Source organism: Labeo rohita, chromosome 18, assembly GCF_022985175.1.
Source record: "Labeo rohita strain BAU-BD-2019 chromosome 18, IGBB_LRoh.1.0, whole genome shotgun sequence".
In the NCBI taxonomy this organism is placed as follows: domain Eukaryota; kingdom Metazoa; phylum Chordata; class Actinopteri; order Cypriniformes; family Cyprinidae; genus Labeo; species Labeo rohita.
Genome location: NC_066886.1, coordinates 31,796,986 through 31,823,948, shown reverse-complemented (window position 1 = coordinate 31,823,948; position 26,963 = coordinate 31,796,986). Strand labels below are relative to the sequence as shown.

At 37.2% G+C, this 26,963-nt stretch overlaps 1 protein-coding gene across 2 annotated transcripts; it reads left to right on the top strand.

Annotated features, from left to right (window-relative positions):
- The first annotated feature begins 399 nt into the window (after positions 1 to 399).
- baz1b (bromodomain adjacent to zinc finger domain, 1B) lies at positions 400 to 23,837 on the top strand. 2 transcript variants are annotated; one of them, XM_051135260.1, is made up of 18 exons: positions 400 to 1,103; positions 4,323 to 4,439; positions 7,476 to 7,620; positions 7,876 to 8,068; positions 8,275 to 8,594; positions 8,678 to 8,866; positions 10,582 to 12,094; positions 14,470 to 14,748; positions 15,010 to 15,130; positions 15,369 to 15,467; positions 15,589 to 15,766; positions 17,304 to 17,486; positions 18,432 to 18,579; positions 20,403 to 20,550; positions 20,698 to 20,804; positions 20,908 to 21,206; positions 21,568 to 21,674; positions 22,175 to 23,837. In XM_051135260.1, the coding sequence occupies exons 1-18, from the start codon at positions 985 to 987 to the stop codon at positions 22,884 to 22,886; spliced, it is 4,977 nt and encodes a 1,658-aa protein (XP_050991217.1). In that variant the 5' UTR covers positions 400 to 984; the 3' UTR covers positions 22,887 to 23,837. The 2 variants fall into 2 exon arrangements, with proteins under 2 accessions (XP_050991217.1, XP_050991216.1); XM_051135259.1 differs by having other exon boundaries at positions 20,400 to 20,550.
- The last annotated feature ends 3,126 nt before the right edge of the window (positions 23,838 to 26,963 follow it).

Genomic DNA, 26,963 nt, shown 5'->3' with positions numbered 1-26,963 from the left:
TGGTATTAACATATTAATCAAGACTGTCTCTTTAATTGGATCAGAAGTGTCGTGTGCACGCTCTATTGTCTCCGTTTAAATTCCACAACCGCTGCCCCTTTCAGTTAAACTCTCATATAAATTATGTTCTGCTGAAAAATAAAATATCTGTTATTAATACTAAAGTATACGAATCAAACTGCATACTGTCATTTTGAAATTATCCACAAATTTGCCATAAACTGACCTCTAGCCACGCTTCCAAACACTCCTTATATTTGTGATTGGAGGGGTGTTGCTCTGACAAAAGGTGGAGTAGGTATAACTGACATTTCAAGCGGCCAATCAAATGTCTCAGTCTGTGTCGTAGTTGTTTAGTAACCAATCGTAGGAGACGATGGGCGGGACTTATTCTTGCGTCTCTGCTTGCTACCGGGGTAACGGAGTTTTGAGGTTGCACGGAATGTTGCCGGTGTAGCAGGAACTCCCGCCATTTTTCAATCAGCTATAAACCCTCTTGTTTGTTTATGTAATCAACACGTCCCTTCGAACGGTATCTACGCAGTCTATAGGCTCTGCGGATAGGGGATTGGTACGTCGCTTCGGCCTGGAGAATCGACTACAACACGGACCTGAGTGGCATAAGAAAGCCCGCCATACCAGCTCTGACGGGCCGCCTTTCGCGCTTTCATCCCCGGCACCCAGGAGCTTCCGTTCACTCCTTACGCGCTCTTCGGGCGTCTCACCATGACCCCACCGGCTCCTCCAAAGCAGCGGATTTCACACGGGAGATGTAACTAATCCACAGAACTGTACTTTCGTTTTCCTTTTGTTTTAACGCGCTTCATCAAAGTAACGTTAAGTAAAATAGCGCGCTAGCCTAGCCCGATGCTACGCCGCTGAGACGCGCGGATTTACGGCATATTCAGTTCAAGCTGAGATTGAGCGGGGGTTTAGTTTAGTAGTTCACTTTGCAGACAGATCCGGGACCGCAGCAAGCCCGCGATGGCACCGTTACTAGGCCGGAAGCCGTACCCGTTGGTTAAGCCGCTGTCGGAGCCGCCGGGCCCAGGAGAGGAGGTGTTCATCATCGAGCACACTAAGGAGGCCTTCAGGAACAAAGAGTATCCTTTCTCACTGTCTCCACTATCCACTTGCAAGCACTGGACATACAAACACGTGCCCGCGAGAGTCTCGATCCGTTGTTTCCACGCGGATCGTGAATTCTGAGCGTGTGTAAGCGCGGTGTTTTCGTTTATGCGTTTATTATTGTTTTCATCTTGCGCGCCGCATCTCATTGTAACGCTAACCGGCTAAAGGTGACCATGACGTTTAGATCAGCTGAGGTAAACTCTTAAGACAGGGCTAAATGTTATATTGGTCTGATTTTGAGTAGTGAAGCATGGTGAAATACGTGTTGTTGAGGGGTTGTTCTTGATCTGTGTGCATTTTAGAGCGAGCTACTGTTAGCGAGCTAGCTTCAGGACGCACAGTGTGTGTGACGTCTGGCGAAACAGTTTCTCATCCAAACTGCCATGACTCAGTCTTGTGTAACAGGCACACGAGCGCACGCTCATTTACAGTATAAGGACATATGCGATGGAAGCTTATAGACTGATGCTTCTGAACAGCCAACCATCTGTTGAGTGAGACCGTGTAATGGTTATCTATATGCTGGGAGTTTGTGATTGTGATTGTACAAACAGTTTTAGCTGCTGCGCGAGGTCATTTGCGCGCGAGATACTTTTTCCCGCGCCACGTGAACTTGGTTGTGAATGACAGGATGTGTAGGAATGAACTTTAGGGCATCGGCAATCAAGTATATTAGTTCTGTGGTGTATGTTGTTTAATTATTATTTGTGAAATATTTAATTTTTGTAATTTATAGACACTAAAGACAGATTAAATTTTAATTGCTGTGTAAGCCTGCTTTTTATTTGTTCTAAGCGAAATCTGACAGATATCTGACAGATATATCTGATGTAGGTTTCCAGAGAAACTACTCCTGCCTCTATAAACAGTATAAAAAAGGAAAGTGACCCGCATGTGTTATGGAATAGGGAAACTAGCCAATCAGAAACGTTCACTGCCTGTCAATCACGCTGCGCGTTCGGGATTGCGACATGTGGTTGGCTGCCGTGCCTGTAGAGGGCGGGCCTTGGAAATAAAGGCGTGTTGCTGAAAGAATGAAGGCAAGTTTTATTAAGATGGCAAAACGATTGAGTTTGCGGTTGCAGGTTACGCTGTTGAGAACCGTATGACTCGTTCTTCAAGATTTAATCACGTGCATAAACTTTAACCATGCTTTCAGTAGATCCATCTCAACACCCAAAACTAGAAGCTTGTGTTCTAGTTTAGTTTGTTCTAGATCTGCCAAATCATTGTTTGCGTCAAGCTTGACTGAAGTTTTGAGTCAGAGTTTAGCGTCATAAGAGGTGTATAAAGTGGTGTGACACTACACATAATGACAGAATAATAAATCAGGTGATAGGATGATTAATCAGATATTCGGCCATTTTAAGATTATCTTTATCTGCCATTAAGTTTTGCTTGTCTGATTAACAGAAGTGTTTTCCTTTCTGTTAAGCATCGTCCTTGTAAAATATGAAATTTTAAAATTGGGGGGAAAAAAAGTTTTAAACTGAGTAATAATTGGCCAGTGTTCATTTAATTCTAGCAATTTTGTCTAAGTCTTTGCTGTCATACCTAGATATCTGGATATACTGACATTAGGCATTTAATTAATAATTATGCTTTGCACGTTTATGTAACATAATAATGCAAAATTAACCTATACACAGGTATTTACATTGCTGTTCAGAGGTTTGGGACCAGTAAGATTTTTAATGTTTTTAAAAGAAGTCTCTTCTGCTCATCAAGGCTGTGTGTATTTGTTCAAAAATGCATAATGTAATATTATGAAATAATAGATAATGTAATATTATGAAAAATGATGAGTTTCTATTTAAATAAAGCTGCAAAGCTGAATTTTAAGCATCATTACTCCAGTCTTTAGTGTCACATCATCCTACAGAAATCATTTTAATGCTGGTTTATTATCAGTGCTGGAAACAGTTGTGCTGCTTAATATTTTTTTGTAACCCGTGATATGTTTTTTCAGGATTCTTGGATGAATAAAAAGTTTAAAAGAACAGCATTTATTCAAAATAGAAGTCTTTTCTAACAATACAAGTCGTTGGTATCACTTTTAATCACTTTAACACGTCCTTGCTGAATAAAAGTAATAATTTTTTTCAAAGAAAGAAAGAAAAACATAATGAACCCAGACTTTGGACGGTAGTGTGTATTGTTACAAAAGTTTTCAACACTGATAATACATCAGCATATTAAAATGATTTCTAAAGGATCATGTGACACTGAAGACTGGAGTAATGATGCTGAAATTTTTTATCACAGAAATAAATTGCATTTTAAAAAAGATAAAAATGAAAAACACTTTTAAATTGCAATAATTTTTCACAATATTACAGTAGTTTTTTTTCAGTATTTTTAATCAAACGCTGCCTTTATGTGCAGAAAAGACTTCTTTTAAAAACATTAAGGGCCAGATTTACTATCAGCTTGTGTCCTCAAACCCTCACTTAGCCTTAAAAAATGACTGGCAGCACTTACTAAAGACATGCAGTTGGAAATTAGCGCTGAAAAGGCGTGGGCACAGTTATTTTTGCAACTCAACTTATTGAATATGCATTTGTAGGTGTTTCCCTTTGATCAGTGCATTTATGGGAGGAGAGTATTTAAATGAATCACACAACGCAGTTTACTAAGATTTGAGCTCATCAATTTACTGGTATTTGTGACATCAGTTAACACTCAAAAAAGCATGTTTTAGTAGATTGTGCTGGTCATTACGGAAATGATCTGGCTGCGTCTGTGTTCTTTAATCACAGATTTTCCCCTCCTATTGCACTTTAATGGAATTACACTCTAACGCCTTAGTAAATCTGGCCCTAAAACTCTTACCGATCCCAAACTTTTGAACGGCTATCTTGGCTCTGAAATCATTTCACTTCAGAGTGCTTGTAGTAATAATTTTACTGAGGCTGTTGTATTTTTGGTTATGACTGCTGTTCTTAATTGCAAGTTTAATTATAAAAACGTGTTTATGCGGAATCGGCTGCTGGCCCTTTAATTACTGAGCTGCTGTGCTACACGCATACATTACGAATGAGTCTCTCTCAGACAATGGACCGCACAGCTAACATCACTTGATCAGCTGTACATCTTCGGAAGTACTGCTTGAGATTTCATACGTTTCAGAACAGCTGGAAATGATGTAGTGCTCGAGTTTTTGTTTTTTTGTCCTTAACATTATTGTTCAGAGAGTATGAAGCTCGACTGCGCAGGTATGCAGAGAGGATATGGACATGCAAAAGCACTGGCAGCAGCCAGCTCACACATAAGGAGGCTTGGGAAGAAGAACAGGAGGTCACAGAGCTGTAAGTAACAAATGTGTGAATGCATGAGTGAGTGAATGAATAACTTTGGAGTGTCAACAGCATCAAGTAGTCTTATTCTGGCTCTGGGTTCGTCTGTATTTAGAGTTTTACTGGGCAATTTTTTGGCTATCTCAGTATGTAGTAAGCTATTAGTGCCTAATCTAGCATTTTGGGCGTCTAAAGCACAGAAATGCAGAGTAGGTAAGCAGCTTGCTGGGTTTAAGCTATAGCTTTAGTCATATTTAAAAAAAAAAAATAAAATTATTGGAGTTCATGGCAGGGCCTTTATTTATTTTTTATGATTTGCTAAAATATACTAATAGACATTCAAGGTAAAAGAAAAACAAAAAAAACAACAAAATTACTTTAAGATTAAAACAATAAAAATGTAACAGCAAAAACTCTTTCAGAATATTAATAAAATAATTTTATAATATAAAATAAAATAATGCTGGTTTGTGATCTTAGAACCCCTGGAAAATCAATTTTAAAATTGGAAACATGTAAATATTTTACAAATCTTTGAAGAAGAACTGATTCAGTGAGAGGCCGTTTGAACAGTTTCACAAACACAAACTGTTTTAGCTACTGACATTTGAATCAGAGAATCATCTCTCATACCCGTCTTAACACATTTTATATTGTAAACGTCGTCACAGATATATCTGGAATCTTCAGTATTTTGTTGTGTTTTTAATCTAGTATTTTTCTTTTTTTTTTTTTTTTTGGCTCTAAAATATTTTATTGTCTTAAAATTGCTCTTACAGTTTTATTAAAATGAGTAATCGGTAACTATTTAAAGGCACTGAAATGCATTGGGTGTGGGAACTCATTTTTTTCCAGCTTCTCTTCTGTGTACAAGCTGAGCTTGTAAATTAAACTGTTGTGTTCAGGAAATGTCATGTGGCCAAACCTCTTCTCTCTCATTGGTGCCCTTTTCCTTCAATCCCCCTTCCAATCTAATAAGAGAGTGTATTATTGATTGAGTCTTCAGCAGTCAGGTTAGAGAAATGCTGTGCTTTTCTAATTTGTGAAACAATAGCACTTCAAGTAAAAACCTGTGACCTGCTCAACAGATGTGCAAACAGCTTTCTGTGTGGGTGTGGATGACGGAGAGAAAACAGTTTAGACTCATAAGCTGCTTATGTAACCAGACACTCGTACACTCAGAAACCTGTTTGCTGTACAGACCATATAGAGTGTTAGGCTGCTGTAAGGGTCAGTGTGTTTTTGAAGCTATTTTTACAGTTCATTCTTCACTCCTGTGTTTCTCATCTCCCTCTGCTGGTCATGAAGTGTGTGAAGTTGTTTTCCTATGAGCTTCACTGGTTAGTTTAACATAAGTCCTCCCAATCGCATGAAAAAAAAAAAAAAATGAAGGTCTTCAAATGCCAGCAAAGCATTTTGCAATATTTGCTGCGTGCGTGTGTGCGTTTCCTAATTAAAATAAGATGTTTTTTTTGTTTTTTTTTTTTTTTTAAAGAGGTGTAGGGCTGCACGATTATGACACATCATAATTGTCGATTATTCCCTTGAAATTGTAATTGGGGTTATTAATTGATTATTACAATTTACGCTGAATGTTTTGAAGAGTTTTATACCATTGTTTGAAGCAACTGCATGCCACATTTTTATAAATAGTTTCTTCTTTAAATATAAAGTAAAAATGTAAAAATGAAAACAATGAGGAAAAAAAAAAAAAACTTAAGATAACCTGTAGGAAAAATACACACACTCTCTCACACACACCTTAAGAAAGCAGAATAATGTAAGTGTATTTTATTTATTTTATTGTGCCTTTGAACAATTACATAATTGTGGGATCTGTAATTGTAATCACGCTTAGAAATTGGATTATTCTAATTGTGCAGCTCTAAAGAGATGCACCAAATGCAATTTTCTTGGCCAATTCCGATTTTCTGTATAAGAGCTATAATTGACAGCATATACAAAGAAAAAACGTATTACCTTTTTTTTTTTTTTTTTTTTTTTTTTTTTTTTTCCCCAATGCCAAAAAAGTATTTACATAATAATAGTAATAGTAATAATAGTAATAATAGTAAAAATTAAAACATTACAATTCCCCTAATATGGAATAAGTTATAGGTATTCTCTATAAATGCATTTACACTACAAAATTTCAAATGCATAAATAATTTTATAAAATTAATGTTTTGAATATTTTTTTTAAACATACACATAAGAAATGTTTTGAAAAATGTCATGATACTTTTAAATATGAAACCAAACCACCAGTAGTTGGTGGCAAATGACTGTTTTAATGAGTGAGTCATTGAGTCTTTATGAACTCCGCTGTGTTGCTCGGAGACATGCAGCAGTTCTGCTGTGGCTTTGATTTTCAGAATTATTTTTCGGCAACAAACTTAAGCAAAAACAGTGAATAATGTGTCTAAATTTGCTTAATTTAAACTTCTTGGCGTAAATGTAAAGTCAAAACAGACCTGCTCTGGTAATTCTGGTCGCTGGCCGGTTGATCGGTGCATCTCTAGTGTTTTTGTGACTTTCCGTCCATATCTTTTAGCTTTGAAGTCATCTCCCTACTGCTATACTCTTACAAGTTGACACAATTTTCTTTTAGCAGATATTTACATTAAGTTTTGCAGCCTTTCTCTCCTGGTGGGAAAGTGGATCAAACATATTCATGACATAAATAGTTTTTGTAGATTTGTTCTCTAATAAGGCTGTCGCAACATCAGTGTTTTAGATACCAGTGAAAATTTCACAATTCTTGATTCCTAGCCTAACTAATATAAAGTTCAAACATTATTAAAGACAAGTAAACAGTCAGTAATAATATAAAAAACAAATGGCAAGCAATGGCACTAATGAATAGAGTGGAACAAAGATATAGTAATCAGTTTTAAGTTTTCAGGTAGGTCTAACATTAAAATGTTAAAATAAAAAATATGGACTCGACTGGTTGAAATCATACATGCCATATCATATAGTTTTAAAAGTCACAGGTTTGTTTTAAACTTGGGTTGCCATAATATTGATTGGTTTGATTTTCGGCAGGCTTCAGGAGGAGTATCCGGTGTGGTTTGAGAAGCCCGTTCTGGAGATTGTGCATCATAACACCGTACCTCTCGATAAGCTAGTGGATCTGGTCTGGGTGGAGATTCTCACCAAGTATGCTGTGGATGAGGAATGTGACTTCTTGGTATGTGCTTGGATTTAATAGTTGGACTAATAAACAGAAAATGTCAGATGAGAATTTTGTCTCTAACAGTGGAATTTTTCTTATGTCTACTTATGCTCAGTTTAAAATTTGCTTAGATCAAAATTACACTGGTAAAAGTGACATCTGTGTAAAATAAATCTAATGGAAAAGGCATGTTTAGTTTCCATCTTTCTCCAGTTCTTCTGTTCTCTGTGTGGATGTGAAATGGTAGTTCTGTCTGTCTCTCTCTGTAAGGTTGGCAAGGATAAGACTTTGCGTGTGAAAGTGGTGAAGATTCATCCGCTGGAGAATCCTCCAGAAGAAAATGTGGAGAAAAAGATGGAAGGAGCTTGTGATTCTCCATCCAGTGATAAAGAGAATGCTAGTCAGGAGAACCTGAAGAAGGAGCCACAGTCCAAAGAGGAGGACAGCAGGAGAGAGAGTCTCTGTGAGTCTCAGTTGCTCTTCATGGTCATCCTCATGATGTCTTTCAGCATATTATAATAATTAATATTTGATTCATATTTAAATTAGTAATTGTAATCTTTTATAATTATATTTTTGTCACTTTAATTGCTGATAAATACATTGAACAAGGATTGCATATAAAATACTGGATTGCATATTTAAAATGATTTTTTTTTTGGTCTGTAGCTGATAGGGCCCGTCGCTCACCCAGAAAACTCCCCACCAGTATGAAAGAAGAGAAGAAGAAATGGGTCATGCCCAAATTTCTGCCCCACAAGTATGATGTCAAACTTCTCAATGAGGACAAAGTGATCAGTGACGTCCCCGCAGACAGCCTGTACAGAACGGAGCGGCCTCCCAACAAAGAAATAATGCGCTACTTCATCAGGCACTACGCTCTGAGGTTGGGCTCGGGAGAGAGCGCCCCCTGGGTGGTCGAGGATGAGTTGGTGAAAAAGTACAACCTGCCAAGCAAATTCAGCGACTTTTTACTGGACCCTCACAAGGTGGGATGCATCAATGTGATGCTAAGTGTGTGGTATTTTTTTGTAGGAAATTGATTTATTATATTAGATTTTCCTGTGTTTAGTTTTTGGCAGAAAATCCATCAGCTAAGAGGAAAAGCATGAGTTCACCGGAAGGCAAACCCAATAAGAAGCTGAAGACTGCGGAGGCAGGAAAAGACGGTGAGGGAGTAAAAGTTAAAGGGGAAAGGAAGAGGAAGAAAAAAGATTCCCAGAACATACCTCTCAGCCCAACCCTCTGGAGTCATATGCAGGTATGAATAATAATATCCAAAGCATAAAAGCACTCTTCACATGACTCACTCTAGATTCTGTAGGCCTACTAAAAAATTGCTTCTAATTGAGTGTTCATGGATTGCTGAACTACCAGTGGGATACTCTGATAAGTGTAAAAATCAGGGCTTTGAACCAGTTCTAGGAACGGAAACAGACATTTTGACAGAAACGGAAAGAAAATCAAATTTTATAGTTCCGAACAGAACTGAAAATTTGAAATGACCATTAACCGGTTAATAACGTTATTTTATCGGCCCATTTAATATTAGAAATTTGCTGTCAACCAAACACAAATTGAAGTACTATGGCCTATGCAAATGTGAGCTGACACACCGAGTGAAATGCTTCGCTGTGTAAGTCGCAGTGGCATTAGTTTATCCGAGGATAGTGAATGGATTCAACAGATCACACACACCTGCAGTTCTTCTGTGAATGGAGAAAACAGAATATAACTATAGGCTTACATAAAAAGAAATATATAGGCCTGTTCGTCGCACTTAAATCATTGACAGATTAAAAAAACGAAATAAAAAAAAAAATCTGCTGAGTTTGTTTATGATGCGATCAAAAATTTGTGGAAAGGAAAATGAGCCTCAATGACCCAACATATTTTTGAGACATTGCAGCCTGTTCATTATCAAAATAAAAATCTGTTGCGTTCAGCGTGACCACCGCCTTATTGTGCTGATATAGCTGATGTGAAGGATGTGTTACGTCAATGTGAATGAAGTCCAAAGCCTGTTACATAATAAATTATATTTTAGCATCCGTTGCGAATATGGAAACATTTAGATTCGTGCTGAATGAGAGAGGTAGGCATCACCTTGAATTAATTTGTTTTTGGATTGACGTTTTTATAGCCTGAACACATAGCCTTAACTTTCGAGGATTTGTTGTGAAGAGAAGGAAACTAATAACTGTATATAATGTTTGTAAACATTTTGCTTCACTGGCATTTTGGCCTACATTATATCTGATTGTAAAAATAAAATGCGACGTGAGCCTACGTGTTTTTTTTTTTTTTTTTTTTTTTTTTTTTAAATGCAGCAAATTTTTAAATATCTTGTTTAAAGCGTTAGTAGATTTTTATTTGTGTAGTAGCCTACATTTGGCCATAATCTAGAAAAGATGATGCTGTGTTTGCTGTGACTAAAACCTAAAACGCAGCGGGTTAAGATACCAGATCTCTTCCTCCTTTTTTTTTTTTTGTTTTTCTTCCCCCCCCCTTCCCCTCTACTCAAACCAGTTTCGGGATGATAATAATAGAGGACACAGGAACAGAAACATTAAAATATTGGTTCTGCTTAGAGTGAATGGACTGAAATTTTTTTCCCTTCTCTTTTCAAGCCCTGGTAAACATGCTTAACACAAGTATAAAATTATTTATAAATTATAAATAATTCAAAAGTATTTACCCAAACTGGGTATTAGAATTTTGCTTTTTACAGTTTGGAACAGAATTCATGGTGGGTAAAAAAACTACAATGTCTGAAAAGTCTGTCTAGGTAGTAAGGATTTTAATTAATGATTAATGAATTGGTGTTAATAATTAAATTTTATATATATGTATAATATATATGCGCATACATGCATGATATTTGGATAATATATCTCAATTTATAATTGTGTAAATAAAGTAATTTTTTAAATACTTGTTGCATTTGTACATTTTTCTGTGTTTTCTTTTGTTCAGGTGAAGAAAGTTAACGGATCTCCTTTAAAAATGAAAAACTCAGGTACATCTAAGAAATGTGATGGGGAAAACATTCTCAGCACCCCAAAATCAAATAAAAAGCAGGGAGACAAAAAGTCCACTGACCCCAAAAAGAGCCGCAAGAGTGGGGTCACCAAGACTCCCAATGGCCAGAGGCTCTCCAAAAAGGAAGACAAAAGCGCCGGAAGCGCCAAGAAACCCAAAATGAAGCAGATGACCCTTTTGGATCTTGCCAAAAGCCCACCTGCCACAGGTAGCCCGAAAAAGCGAGGCCGAAGTTCAAGTACTGGCTCTGCTAAGCTGGGCAAACCTTTTCCGCCCATGGCCTTACATCTCCTTCGTTTTTACAAGGAGAATAAAGGCAAAGAAGACAAGAAGACCGCTCTATCCTCACTGGTGTCAAAGGCGGCCAAAACGCTGTCTGCGGAAGATCGTGGCAGGCTTCCTGAGGAGCTGAAAGAGCTGGTTCAGAAACGCTGGGAAATACTTGAGCAGAAACGCCGATGGGCTCTTATGACCGAGGAGGAGAAACAGGACGTTCTGCGGCAGAAGCGCCAGGAAGTCAAGCAGAAGCTGCGGGAGAAAGCCAAAGAGCGGAGAGAGAAAGAGCTGCAGATGAGGCGGGAGATGTCACGCCGTTATGAAGATCAGGAGCTCGAAGGCAAGAGCCTGCCAGCGTTCCGTTTGTTCGACATGCCCGAGGGGTTTCCCAACACCCTCTTTGGTGACGTAGCCATGGTAGTCGAGTTCCTTCACTGCTACGCCGGCCTCCTGATGCCCGATGACCAGTATCCCATCACCTCCATCGCTCTGATGGAGGCTTTAGCCGGAGAGAAGTCGGGTTTCCTCTACTTGAACCGTGTGCTGGTGGTGCTGCTGCAAACACTTCTGCAAGACGAGTTGGCGGAAGGTTACAGTGAACTGGACATGCCGTTATCCGAGATTCCTCTGACCATGCACTCCGTATCCGAGCTGGTGCGCTTGTGTTTGCGCCCGTCGGACGCCCATGAGGAAGAGAGCGCTCGTGGCTCGGATGACTGGCAGCCTGGTGCGGGCTACGACGACGTGGTGAGCAGTGAGTTCTTGGAAAGACTTGAGACGTCAGAGGTGTTTGAACTGACCTCTCAGGAGAAGGTCAGCCTGCTGGTGGCGCTGTGTCATCGCATCCTCATGACGTATTCGGTGGAGGATCACGTGGAGGCCACGCAGCAGCGATCAGCCGAGCTGTGGAGAGAGCGGCTTGCCACGCTTAAAGAAGTCAATGAACGCAAGAAGGCAGAGAAGCAGAAGCGCAAAGAGCAGATGGAGGCTGGCGGAGATGTGCTAATGAGGGCAGACAGGAGGAAAGATTCAAATGTGAAAAAGGAGACACCTAAAGTTCCACCCAAAGTGGAACCAGAGCCGGAGGACATGATCAGCACAGTGAAAAGCAGACGTCTGATGTCCATCCAGGCCAAGAAAGAAAAGGAAGAGCAGGAACGCCAAAACAAAGGTGAGAGATGTTATAAAAGTAAAATCGGAATGCCAGAAACTAGGTTCAAAGGAACAGCTTGTTGAAGGTGAGGATGAAGTGGTATTCCAGAAAACTGCAAAGAGTAATGGGGAAAATTGATAACTTTAAGAGGTTCAAGAAATAAAAGCAGCAGCGCTAGAGGAAAGTAGGGCACAGAGACAGTGAAGACAGAGTCTGAAAGCAGCAAATGGTTATGAAATGACTGTTTTTACCCTCTTCTTGGGAAAAAAAAAAAACACCCACTTTTTCCCTCATTTCGCAGTAAAATGGTATGTGAAAGCAGTTTCATGCTGCGCTTGACCATTTACACAGTTTGCAGTTTGGGGGACAGTAAAGTGGAGGTGATGATTTATTTTAATTTTGAAAATTAAAGTGTTTTGTTCAGTAAAGACAAAATTGAATTTTGAATTTTTGCTTCTAGTTAGGGGTAGACAAAAATATATCACTCTACACACACACACATATATATACACACACACACACACACACACATATATATATATATATATATATATATATATATATATATATATATATGTATGTATATACATATGTATATGTATGTGTGTGTATATATATATATATAGTATATGTATGTGTGTGTGTGTATATATATATATATATATATATATATATACATATACATATACATATACATATACACATACACATACACATACATATACATATGTGTATACATATATATATATATATATATACACATACATATACATATGTATACACATACATATACATATGTATATATATATACATACATATATATATATATACATACATACATATATACATATGTATATGTATGTGTATGTATGTGTGTATATATACACACATATACATATTTTTCAAGTTGTTTAGGTTGTTTTAAACCTGAATGAATTTTTTCATTTTTTTTTTTTAACATTATGACAGAAGTTAATACGGATTTGTGACAACATGTGAATAAATAATGACAGAATTATATTTTTTGGGTGAACTATCCCTTTAATGACAAGCGGTAGCATCTTTAGTACTGTCGCTTTAAGAGCTGCACACATCTAATATAGGCTACAGGGATACATCCGTTTTTCTCTCAATTGCTTACTTTCACTTTAGACATAAGCAACTGTGTTCATATGTAAACCTTATGTGATTTGACAGTATTAGTGCAATCAGACGCGATGCATAACCTGTTTCAGTAATTAGGCACTATTTGACAGGATGTTAGTGTGCACGCTTCAGGTGTATGCGCACTTGAACAGCACGCATATGAAATGTTTATCCGTTAAGGCTTTAAAGCAAATAATGTACTTTTGTGATTGTGAATAAATGCAGTGTCCTGTGAGTGTTACTCTACTGCTGAGTTAACACTGATGTGAATGTATGTCGCTTTGTACAGTATATTGAGATGGAGGTGCCAGAACTGCAGCTGATAGAATAGCGCGATACTACGATAATTTTCCAAAAGCAGATCGTGGAGACATTTTTATCATCCACGATCAAAAATCTTCATAGTACTCCTATTTCTAATAAATGCTATTCTTTTGAACTTTCTAGCAAATCATGGTTTCCTCAAAAATATCTAGCAGCGCAACTGTTTTTAACATTGATAAAATTAAAAAAAGAAAATGTGCACCAAATCAGCATATTAGAATGATTAATGGTTCTATGACATTGGAGACTGGAGTAACGGCGGCTGAAAATGTAGAATTTCCATTACAGGAATAAATAAATTATTTTAAAATGTATTAGAATTTTGATCAAACAGACGTAGCCTTGGAGAGCATAAAGGACTTCTTTCAGAAACATCCAAGCCTGGTTTCACAGACAGGATTAGACCAAGCCAGGATTAGGCCATAGGTTAATTAGGATATTTAAGTAATTTTTTTAAAAACGTGCCTTAGAAAAAATAAACATTACTTGTGTGCATGTTGAGACAAAACAAAGGCACTGACATGTTTTAAGATCAATCAGTGCAAGTTTCTTTCAGTCGAAACAGCTCAGATTTCCATTTTAGTCTAGGACTAGGTTTAAGCCTTGTCTGTGAAACCAGGAGCAAACGTCTTACTAACCCCAGACATTTAAATGGTAGCGTTTATGTAACGTTTTCTTTAATATTTTTTTTTCCCAAAAGTAATTTCATTAACTTTACAATTAACTTTTAAGGATCCTTGACCTTGTCTACACTGGTCAAGTAGGAAGTTTATGCCAAATAAATTCAAAATATATAAAATGCAAGAAGGAAAAGACCTTAGAGCTTCGTAATGGAACTGCAGGAGTTTCATGTCATGACGGAAAATGCATTAAGACTATTAATTTTATTTTAAAAAGGTGTGTTGTATGTGTATTTCCTGCAGAGCGAATGGAGAAGGAAGCAGAGGAGGAGCGAATTAGGAGGCAGAAAGCCGCAGCAGAGAAAGCTTTCCAGGATGCCGTCACTAAATCGAAGCTGGTGATGAGGAGAACACCACTGGGCACTGACCGCAATCACAACCGCTACTGGCTGTTCTCTGATGTGGTTCCTGGCCTGTATATCGAGAAGGGATGGGTTCATGAGAGCATCGACTACACGTTCACTCTTCCTCCTGAAGAGGAGCCTGTGTCGACAGAGGAAGACAAAGAGGAGGAGACCGAAGGTTAGTCAACCTGTGCTTGGTTTTTTTTTTTTTTTTTTGATCTTGTCTCTTTGTCTGCTGCACTTGTTGTTTAAAGAAGCCACAGTTTTTTCGTGCAAACTTTTATATTTTTTTTTTAGTTGAGTCCTTGATGGCTTCTCTTTGGGGATGGAAAAATGTATAAAATGTATTTTCAGATCAAATGCATTAATGCATAAGTTACAGAAAAAATGCTGTTATTTACAGTAAATAAATGTTTGAAAATGTTTCTGGCTTTCTCAGATGGAGAGAAAGAGGATGAGGGCAGCATAGTCAGCACTACTAATGAAAATGGCCAGCAGGGGGCACCAGTGCCTGAGTCCTGCATTGAGACCACTGTGCCCAAACAAGGCCAAAACCTCTGGTAAGTGTTCTTCCAAATTCCCTGTTGTATCGTTGGTGTCTGGGAAATCAGCCTTTAAGTAATTTGTGAGCCTTTTTGTATGAGACTACACATTGTTTGTGAGGAAAGAATTCCAAAAAGAAAAAGTGAGTTGTAATGAGGATTTTACACTTCCATGGTTCAGGACAAGGCATGACATCTGTCTGGACATCGGTATTGGACAGCAACACAAATGCTTGTTCTTAAATTGTTTTCCCAGGTTTGTGTGCGATTCACAAAAAGACCTCGATGAACTAATAGAAAGTCTTCACCCTCAGGGAGTAAGAGAGAGTGAACTCAAACTCAGGCTTCAGGTTAAGTGAGTATATACACAGAGACAGACACTCATATCCTTCCTCCTGAAAACAGATGTTTTCACACCTTACTTGCTTTCCATTCCTGTAAAAAGGGATTCAAATGAAGATGTTGTTTTGTTTTAGTTACCAGGAAATCTTGCATTCCATCCATCTGACGAAGAAAGGTAACCCGGGTCTGAAGACCTGCGACGGAAACCAGGAACTGCTTAAATACTTGCGCAGTGACATTATCGAGGTAGCCTCTCGTCTGCAGAAAGGAGGCCTGGGATACATGGAAGATACGTCTGAATTTGAGGAGAGGGTAAGAGACATTAAAACTACACAGGGTGGGCACTAGGGATGCAACAGTACGGATAGCCCACAGTTCAACACACCATGATTTTCAGTTCAGTTCTGATGGCTTTCTGATGATGTTTTTGGAATTTACGATTTAAAATGCGATTTTTTTTTTTTTTTTTTTTTTTTTTTTTTTTTTTTTTTTTAACAAATTAACAAAGTGTGTATATATTAAGAACACCAAGTTTGTGTGTTTACAGGGCTGCATGATTTGCCATAAAATAGTTTATACATTAATGACTAATAATTATAAATAATTATTAGAAATATTAATATAAATATAAAAATATATAAATATTATCAATAGAAATATATTATAAATAAAAATATTAACCAAAATAAGGAATTGCTATGGTAATAACACTTTCATTATAAAAAATAAAAAGAGCATTTAAGAGTGAATATATCAGTATAATCATTAGAAAATAATAATAATAAAAACGTAAATTTTAAATAAAACTATTTTTACAAAGAACTGCAGGGTTACTTGTTAACATGCATGCAGCTTATAATAATACATTGTTGGTAAGGTCTAAGATTGTATTATAAAGTATTATACTATTATGATACATTTTTGACAGTAAATTTTGTCATAAATGGGGATTTAATGTTAATATGAGCCTTTTACGCGTCCACTGTAGGGAAAGGGAAGAAAACATTCTGTACACTGGACAAAACATGGATTATGTTTACTTCAAATTTCTTTTGAGAGAAGCTATATATATATATATATATATATATATATATATATATATATATATATATATATATATATATATATATATATATATATAATTTTTTTTTTTTTTTTTTTTTTTTTTTCCTACTTTTACCCAAAAAAGGATAGAGTGCTAATGCATGTAATGTCTGTTTAATTTAAAGCCATGTCAGATATTTTCATTATAATCAAATATTATAATCCATTTCTAATCAACATAGCCTTTATTACAGTATAGAATATATTTGTTTTCTTTACTGTGCAAATTTATTTTTATATATATTATAATATATATAAAAATAAATTTACACAGTACACGGACATAGTACATAAGATTATTTGAATTTTGAATCGGTTAATAGCGACTAATGGCTATTAAGAAGCCAGATCAGATCACAAAAGGAAGATATTGCAAGCATTCGACTGATGTTGTGATGAAAAAACGTTTTATGTTCTCTTTTGTTCAAATGTTCTCTTTTTCAAAATCATTGTTCTAAGCATGGAAGCGTTTCCTCATCACAGTGCATAGACTTATGGGCGCATAAACAGCCGATTTGTAGAGAAATAAATGCACAGATTTTTTTTTTTTTTTTAATCCAAAAACAGAAAAAAAGCATGTCACAAGCACGTATCAAACTGGATGTCATACCGTACGGTTCAAAATTATATTGACAATTGTGGCAACCCTGGTGGGGACTATAATATCTATTTTGTGCTATGGTAATTGTATATCATGGATATCTCCTCCACTTTGAACTTACCTGACCTTTAACTTGTGTTTCAGGTGCGTGACTTGGAGAAACTGCAGGATTTTGGTGAGTGTGTAATCACCTTGCAAGAGAGCGTTATCAAGAAGTTCCTGCAGGGCTTCATGGCACCTAAACAGAAGAAGAAAAAGAAGACAGGAGAGGAGAGCACGACAACAGAGGAAGTGGATGATCAGAAGAGACTGGCTGAAGAGGCCAGGGTGAGTGTGTGAAATTTATGGGGTACAAGTTACTAACACTGCAATTGATTTCATGGTTCTCAGTACCATAGCCAAAAATATATAATATAGGACAAACTGCCTTATTTAGGATTAAATATGACTATAAATAAAACAAATTAAAATGGAGACATGTAAAGACATCTTAACACTTAATACATTTTTACACCAGATCACTTCATGTGTTTTCTCTGAAGACTGGATTTCTATCCATTTTGTAAAGTGGCCAAGTGTAAATGGAAATGTTTTAACAAATCAAATAGATATCTGATCGGAGAAATCGCATGAAGTGACCAGGTGCAAATAGGCCATTAGTGACGTAAACATTGTAGCATTTTAGGCACTGAATGAACAAGCTGAAATAAAGGGAAAAGAAAATTTGTCTGTGTTAGTACCAGCAAAAAACATGACAAGATTAAACAAGATGAGAAAAGACACCAAGGCTGCATTTAATTTACCAAAAAGCAACAATTTTTACCCACAACAGCTGTGCTATGTTTTTGTGGAAACTGTGATGTTTTTTTTTTTGTTTTTTTTTGCACTCCAAGCTTTTAGTAATTACTCCGCTCCGAGTTGATCATTTCCCGCTCTCTGCTCACTTCTCGCTTAACAGAAAGGCTGCTACGCCTTCACTTCATAACAAAATCTGCGTTAATTGCTGCTTCACTCTAAAAATTTGTCAGTATGTTTCAAAATATCACAAGTTGTATATTTTGAATAATAAATTCACAATTCTGGAAGAAAATCTTCAACATGGTTTATTGGAAATAAACATGCTAACACTAGCAAAACTGTTAATTGATTGTTTAGCTCTCTTTTGAAAGAGAAAAAAAAAAAAGTAATTTCTTACTGAGCCTAGACTTTTGAATGGTTGTGTGTATTTACATTCACACTAGACTAAATTTCTTTTGCATTTTGAATTTCTAGGTAGCAACAGCGGTGGAAAAGTGGAAAACTGCCGTTCGTGAGGCTCAGACTTTCTCTCGCATGCACGTTCTGCTCGGCATGCTGGATGCCTGCATCAAGTGGGATATGTCTGCAGAGAACGCTCGCTGTAAAGTGTGCCGCAGAAAAGGTGAGACACATGAAGATCAACCTAAAATGCTATGAAGCATTATTTGATGAGTGCATTTTATACAGTCTGGACATCATAAAGTCACAAAACTATGAAATGACACATTGCAACATGAGAATTATGTAGTGACCAAAAAATATTTAAGTAGGGCCCTATGACTTCTGCAATGCGGAAAATGCAGACAGAATCATGGAATCCAGTTATAAAAATGGAATTTACAGTTTTAACGCGGAATGTCACGGAATTGATCAAAGTTTGGACTAATTAATCAAAAGTAGGTCGTTACTCTTATAGTATCTGTAAATATTAAGCCGAAAAAAAAAAATTAAATTAAATATGAATCCAACATTTTCTGTGTGTCTCCCGGTATGAATGAATGAATGAACAGCACAGAGGGTCGTTTTTGTTTACTATTTGTACTAAAGTGTGCTTGACGCTCGCTGTGATTTCAGCATCTGTCGTCTCATTAAATAAGGACGTAAATACTGCTCTAAGAGTCACTTCATTAACATTTTGGCGTTTCGTTAGGGTAAAACTAGATTTCTATGCATGTATGATATGACACTAAAGGAATTCACGACAACCTGTCAAAATAAAAGTTTGGTTTAACTTAAAGACACTGAGCCAGAAATAGGCCTATATTACTTTTATTTAGTGCTCTACTACTACTACTACTGTTGGAAAAAAAAAATACAACTTTATTTTTTAAGAAATAAATCACACAATATTTCTTCCATGTTTAAATAGTAATAAATTTAATAGTAAATCACATTTATTTGCCAAAAAATAAAATGTATTCAAAAAAAAAAAAAAATGCATTCAAATAATTAGACATGCTAAAACAATAACAATAAAACATAAGGTGAGAAAAAAATAAAACATTTAATTAAGCTGTAAACACTTTATTTATTTATTTATTTATTTATTTATTTATTTTTGGTTAAACTTTAATAGTTTGTTAAATTGTGTAAGTTTCATGATTTTAGTTAATCAGACATGCTTTTTGATTTAATAAAATGTAATTTAACATTTAAAAAGGTTTCCAGAAAAGAAAATTAAGTTTAAAAAAAAAATTTACCGAAAAAAGTGAATTTAGGAAAGAATAAAATGGAATTTGGGAAAAACAAAACTGATTTCATAGGGCCCTAATTTAGTTATTTATTAGAGTTGCCACCCTTTGTCTAGATTTCAACTCTGTGCACTCGGCTGCATCCTGGGATGCTTTTTAAAAAGCACTTAACGAGTTCATGTGTGCTGGACGCTTGATGACTCCTCCATCTAGTTCAGTTAATCAAACATCAAACATTTAAAAAAAAAATCCATTTACTTTTATGAATTCACAAGTTGACAATTTATATTGGTCTATAAAACAAATTTCAAGTGTGTTCTAACTCTTGAATGATCATGTTCAGTGTTTCACACAAGTTACTGGACTGTAACAGCTTTCATTGGTTTTGTAAATGAAAATATACTCCTTTCAAGATTTCAGATTGATGCATCCAACTTCAACATGTACAAAAATGTATTCCAAGGTCCATTCACCATAGTCTCTCTTTAAAACCAAAAAAACGTGGGAAACACTACTGTATTTTAAACGACCTTCAGACTTCAGACCGTAGAGAGTAGTTACTTTACACCTTTAGAGTATGAAATATGAAGTGAAATACACAAGGGACTGAATGACCATCAAAGTGAGAATGTCTGAGATTTAAACCGCACCTGTTGCTGTAATGTGAGTGGCACGCAAGAGGAAGTGCTGCGTAGTAACAGGAAGATTTAACATGTAATTGATCTGGTTTATGATTGTCTGTCTTTTTCAGTAGGAGAGGATGATCAGTTGATTCTGTGTGACGAGTGCAATAAAGCCTTCCATCTGTTCTGCCTGCGGCCGGCACTATACCGTATACCGGAGGGTGAGTGGCTCTGCCCAGCCTGTCAGCCAACCACCGCCCGACGCAGCTCCAGGGGCAGGTAAGAACATGCACACATTGGGCCTCTTTCATTAAACTTTTAACATGCAAAACGGACCTTCCCAAAACACTCCTCTGGATTCACAAATGCATCATAAACCTATGCTCAAAGTTCCTCATTATTTATTTTAGACATTTCTGTTTGCAGAAACTATAATGAGGACACAGAGGAAGAGGAGGATTCAGAGGAGGAAGATGAAGAGGATTCTGAAGAGGAAGAATCAGAAGGAGAATACAGGGACACTGGCCACAGCTGTGAGTTTCACCTTAAACTTATACACACTTATTCATGTACTTATTCGTGTTTTATAAACGTCGGCACAAACTCTAGTTTTGACTATTTGTTTGCTTGTCATAGTGAGACCTAGAAAGAAGGTGAAGTCCTCTTCGAAGTCCAAAATGCAGAGTAAACCACCACAGAAGAAGCATTCACCTCCTAGTGCCAGATCTGCATCCAAACCAGATCCAAAACCTGCACTCAGATCTGCTTCCAAGCCAGATCCAAAACCTGCTGTCAGATCTACTACCAGACCAGATCTTAGACCTGCTCCAAAATCTGCTTCCAACACAGATCCTAAACCTTCTAACAAATCTGCTCCCAAACAATCACCTAAATCACGAGCTGCACCAAGCAGCCCTGCAGACATTGATGAGCTGGTGAGTAAAGCGAGATATGTGCAAGTGTGGTGTATGTTCAGTACTGTTGTCATGCACAGCATTTTACTGTTTGCACTAAATTTGTTTTAGATTAAGTGTTGTATAGATTTCGATGAAGATTGAGTTATTTATTCAGTTGTGCTTATTCTTTAAAGCAATTGATTTTTCAAATGCTCTGCAAATAGGTTCCGCAGAATCATTAAAAATTACTGTTTGTTCAGAAAAAGAACGGTTTGTTTATTAACAAGCATAACACGTGGTGTGCTAAGGCAAAAAAACATGTAAATGAAAAAATGAGTGCAGGGTTTGCATTAGTCACCATTAGGCGCCATAAACAAAAAGTGTTTTTGATCGTTTGCAGGTCCGACAGAGCTCCAAGCCTGTATCGAAGAAACAAGCTATTGAGCTGGAGAAATGTGAGGAGATCCTTCAGAAGCTGATAAAATACAGATACAGCTGGCCCTTCAGGTAATCCCTCACAAACATTATGATTGATTTTGTGTGTTTTATATTTGTTGTTCACAGTTTCGTCAAACGTTTAATATTTAAGGTGGTTACTTGACTACCTAAAGTGAATGTACCATTGTTTTAATGTTTATATAGTTCGGCTGGACGATAAATCAACGATAATTATCACACAAGATAAATTTCCTCGATAAACGATAATAAGAGTTTGATAAATGTTCAATATGTGGCAAAGGCGGAACAAAGGAGCACTAGTCACTTGAAGCGCACCACTCTGACTGTTATTGGCTTGGATCAAAGCTCAAATGGCGGCGCAACGCGAACTTACCAGAGCAGATGCGTTCACTCGTTGATGAGTCTCGGTCATGTGACCACAAAACAGTGCTGTGAAATCCAGTGTAAAGCGCTTAAAAATGAGTGAAGCAGTTTAACTGAGGAGATCACTGAAAGTAATCATGGCATAATACTCACACATTCCGGTGCTTTCTCTTCTCCTCATCCAGGGAACCCGTATCTGCTGAAGAGGCCGAGGATTATCGGGACATCATCAGCTGCCCGATGGACTTCGCCACCATGCAGGACAAGTTCAAATCCTCCCAGTACCACAGCGCCAGCGATTTCCTTGAGGACGTGAAGCTCATCTTCTCAAACGCAGAGGAATACAATCAGCCCGAAAGCAACGTCCTGACCTGCATGGCACGCACCGAGCAGGCGTTCGTCGAGCTCCTGCAGAAAAGCCTCCCTGGGATCGGCTACCTGCGACGTCGAACGCGCAAACGCCCAGCTGCTCACTCCGAAGAGGAGCAGGAGGATGATGACGACGAGGAGGAGGAGGAGGAAGAAGAAGAAGACGAAGATGAAGAGGAGGAGGAGGGCAGAAAGAAGATACAAAACGGGAAGCAAAGGAGAGCCTCGTCCAGACAGAAGGAAGACGATGAGGAAGACTCTGGACGAAGGAAGACCAGACACAGCGGTGGACAACGAAACCAAGCCGACAGCGAAAGCGAGGAAGACGAGGAGGAGGACGAGTCTGTGAGAAGGAAGAGCAAGCGGACAAATCGAAAAGATTATCGGGAGCAGGACAGCGACAATGAGAGGGACAGCAAGAGAACTGGATTGAGACGGACTGCACGTGGTGTGACGGACGACAAGGAGGCCAGCAGCGATGAGGACTCGGGCGTCCATCGACATTCCAAGAGGCTCAAACGCTCATGAAGACCAGGGTGCTTTTTTGTGTTCTTTGTATTCACTTTTGTACCCCCTCCTTATTAATCAGAAGGCGAAACGGCGAAACCCACCGCATATCAGAACCCTTGCTCTCCCCGATGTAGATGTTTCTGTTTATTTTACTTTTTTGGAAGTTTTTATGTTAATATTGGAGAAAACTGATTTATATTTGTAAGTTGAATTAATAATGGTGACACTTGGTTTTTCAACCTGAAGATTTGCATTGAAAAAGGATGTCATCTCCTTGAGCTCTTAAGACTTTTTTCATTTAATATTTGACCTAAAAAAAAAAATAAAAAAAACACTTGTATCCCAAAAAATATTGTAATTGGGTTGCAGATGGCACCCCAAGCCATGTCTCATTTTGATGACTTGAGAGGTTTTGCTGCAAAAGCCGACCTGTAAATGCTCTAAAGCGATTCTGAATGAAACTTTCGAATTAATTGTGAACAGTGACCGTCCAGAACTAGGCTCTTTCAATGAAACTGACCTCGTGTGTTTCTGTGCGTCTCGTAAGAGTTGTTTAATTGGCACTAAACCCCCATGGTGGTAGGACGTTGAACTAAAAGTCTTTATTTTTGAATGTGCCACCAGATTCTTTAGTCGTAAAAGCTGCCATCCTTAAGTTTGGTTAAACTGTTTTTGAAAAACAGGAGATCATTGATCCTGTTTAATGTAAAACCTCATGCTGCTCTTATTCCCTGGAAACCAGTAGGTGGCACTCTACTACAGTGGTATTTGAAAGAAAGCTCCCCTTGGTGTGAAACTGAAACTGACAATTGAATGTTATATCCCCACTAAAGACCTTTGCAGTGATGCACTGAACCTAAAATACAATGGTGAAACACTCAAGTGAAATTAAGATCACAGATTGGTTTAGTGCGTCCACATACGAGTCTATTAATCAAAAATGACTTTTTTTTTTTTTTTTTTTTTTTTTATATTAACATGTGAAAAAAAAAAAAAAAAAAAAAAAAAAGCTGATTATATTTTGGTTTTTGATCGTAGCCACGGAGGTCTCGGCTTAAAATAAATGTTTGTCCACAGCAGATGTGCTGCTCAGGGCTGTATTCTTGATTAAAACTCATATTTAATGGAGATTTCTGCTTTATAATTTTCCCCCCATCTGTTTAAACTTTCGAAGTGAGGTCTCTGTCATAACCTGCTTGTTCTTTGAGCTTTATCATTTGTTTGTATACGTTTTTTTTCTTTTTTTTTTTTTTTTTTTTTTTTTTAGTACTATTTTCATAAACACTTCCCCGCATATTGTCCATCACATGACCTGTTGTTTTCCATCAGAAAAATATGGGCGGAAACCGAACCGTGTGTACCTTTAACATTCGCAGGCTTGGAAAGCAAGTTGTCTCACAGGTGTAAATGCTTTCTTTCAGTTAGGAGGTGGTCAAAGCTGTTTTCATATGTATTTATAGCTCCACGGGCTGGTAGGGAAACTTTAGGGATATCCTTACCCTTTTTCTGCACCCCCAGATTTCCTAAGACTTCATTCAGTTTTCTGAAAGTGTTTTCTTTTTTGAAAGACCCCTTCAGTGTCACTGCCAGTTGTAAAATCTTGTGTTATATAAAAGCAAGGGGTAGGGAGGGAGGGGGGCCTGGTAAATTTGGGGACCGATAGTGATTTTTATTTTTATTTTTTTTTCTTTTGTGTAATTCTTTACTTTTTAATAAAAACATTGTACAATGTCCAAGATTTGTCATGGTCTCTAATCCTCTCCAGTTTCTCTCATCTGAACCATAAAAATCTCAGTAGATTGTCATAGTTGGGCTTCGTTTCAAAACCTACATGCATTTTAAAAAATGATGGGTGTGCTTTACACAGCCTAGTTCAGTGATTCTGATACCCAAGTCTTGCTGAAGTTGAAGTCTTGCATATTTTGTGAAATCTAAACCCAGAATTCACCTCTGTGGACTTAAAAATGGGAGAAATTTTGATTAAGTTAACTAAGGTCATGATAAAACCAAAGTATCAACAGATCTTTAATACTGTATTGTGATGAACAATTGACTGTCAGATTTTTGATTTAAAAAAAAAAATGCACTAAAAAATGGAGGCAGATAAATAAGAGCCTGTTTAAGCAGACTGAATGATTGGAAAAGTCTGTAGTTTGTATTGATATTTTATGTAAAAAAAAAAAAAAAAGCGCAGAAAATGTGCCCTTATAAAATAGGGTGCATTTTAATTTTGTTCTACTTTAATTACTCAAAATTTTAAATAAAGTAACAATATTATCACATGGATAGTTCCGGTCCTTGATTCTGATTGGTTGAGCCGCATTCAAAGCTGTGTAAGTTACTGTACAAACATACACCTTTGTTTATATCTGTGTGTTGCTTGGCAACGACATCCGTTTCTGAGAAACTACATTGTTTGGTGTAAGAATACTGTTTTTATTCATATCATTACATTTTATTTGCTCTGTTTTATATTGTGAAACCTTACTACAAATATGGAATAACTGATTTATAAAAGCAATAAGCCTAACAACGCCCCTTAGCTGTTATAAATTCTGTGAATCACAGCTTCTTGGGGCTTATTGCTTTATTTGATTTTATATTTATTATTATAATACTTGAAGAGTATGGTGTAATTAGCTAATGTGAAACTATTGAAATCCGTCACATTGTAACTGTGTAAAGTGTTTTCTTAAAAAAAAAAAAAAAAAAGCGCAGCTGTTTTGGAACAGAGCTTTAGATTTACTCTACGTGTCATGGAGAAAGTGCGGTAGTCGTAATTTGGAGAGGGTTTTTTCTTTGTCTTTTATTTCATGAAAGACGTTTATCTCAAGCGTTCCCGCACTGGCCCCTGGTGCTCCTCCTGTCCACGCGTAATGGGGCACTGATCATGAAAGGGTGAGAGAGTAAAGAGAGAGGTCCGCCATTCATTCTTTAATTACACACACTGGTGTTTTTGTTGGAAGTCTCGGGTGGCAGAAGGTAATTGCCCTTCCTCACGTCGCCGCTCAGCCAGCCTGGCTCCAGACTTTCCACTGAGGACAGAGACTGGGCTAAAACCTAAGATAGAAATGAATATTTGAAGTGCTTGGATTGAAAAAACACTGGAGGAGAAGAGAGAACGGAGGCTGATGGGGTAAAGTGCATGTGTAATGCAAAACAGGGAAGTAGGTTGTCGCAGGTCTCTGTTCCTGATTGAATCATGTGTTGTGATGATGTTGGTCCTGCTTTATTCTGGGCAGAGAATCTTATAAGAATAGCTTTTATGTCATTTTTGTACTTTGGTATCTCAGCATGTCTTTTGTAATATTCTGTTGGGCAGATCAAGGCTAAAATGCCACCAGTAATGACCATGATGGACCTGCTTTTTCAGGAAACTGTTTCATGTGTTGTATGCTCCATAAGGTCGCTGGAAAATGTCACATCTTCTTTGAAATTGATAGATTATCACTCTCTTGTCTTTCCTGCGCTGGTCATCCTCTTTTGAAGATCAAACACTTTGTGTTGATCATCTTTAAAGCTGAAAGAAATAAGATGAAGCAGCACTAATCTGAGAGCCTCTACATCAGGGGTCTTGTGTTTAAATGTTGTGTATGCATTGAAAAATCATACGGCACTTATGAAAAATATTAATAGAGTTATATAATTAACTTTGCACAGATCCAGCATAGGATTTATGCAGCTTTTGCTTGCTCTTATAAGATGAAACCTACCAAGTTTTATACATGAGACCCCTAGTAAGAATTGTACACTCACACAAACAACTACAGCACATTAAGATAGAGAAATTAACAACAGTTTTCTTTAGTTTATGTTGAAAGCAGGAAGAATGGGCAAGTGAAAAGTACATTACCCTTGTACAGACTGTCAGTCCAAATCCAATTTTTGTGCACATCTGACTGCAATCTGATTTAAAGGGGTCATTGGATGCCCATTTTCCACAAGTTGATTTGATTCTTTAGGGTCTTAATGAAAAAGTCTATAATATACTTTGGTTAAAAATTCTCAGTGGTAGTGTAAAACAACAGCCTTTTTACCTTGTTAAAATCAGCTCTGCAAAATTCATCCTGTTCTGGTTGAGGATGCTTTAAATGT

Excerpts from the sequence above, each read along its gene's own strand:
- baz1b (XM_051135259.1), top strand. The coding sequence starts at position 985 with ATGGCACCGTTACTAGGCCGGAAGCCGTACCCGTTGGTTAAGCCGCTG. Across the intron at positions 1,104-4,322 it reads GAGGCCTTCAGGAACAAAGA|AGAGTATGAAGCTCGACTGC; the intron begins GTATCCTTTCTC and ends ATTATTGTTCAG. Across the intron at positions 12,095-14,469 it reads GCAGGAACGCCAAAACAAAG|AGCGAATGGAGAAGGAAGCA; the intron begins GTGAGAGATGTT and ends TATTTCCTGCAG.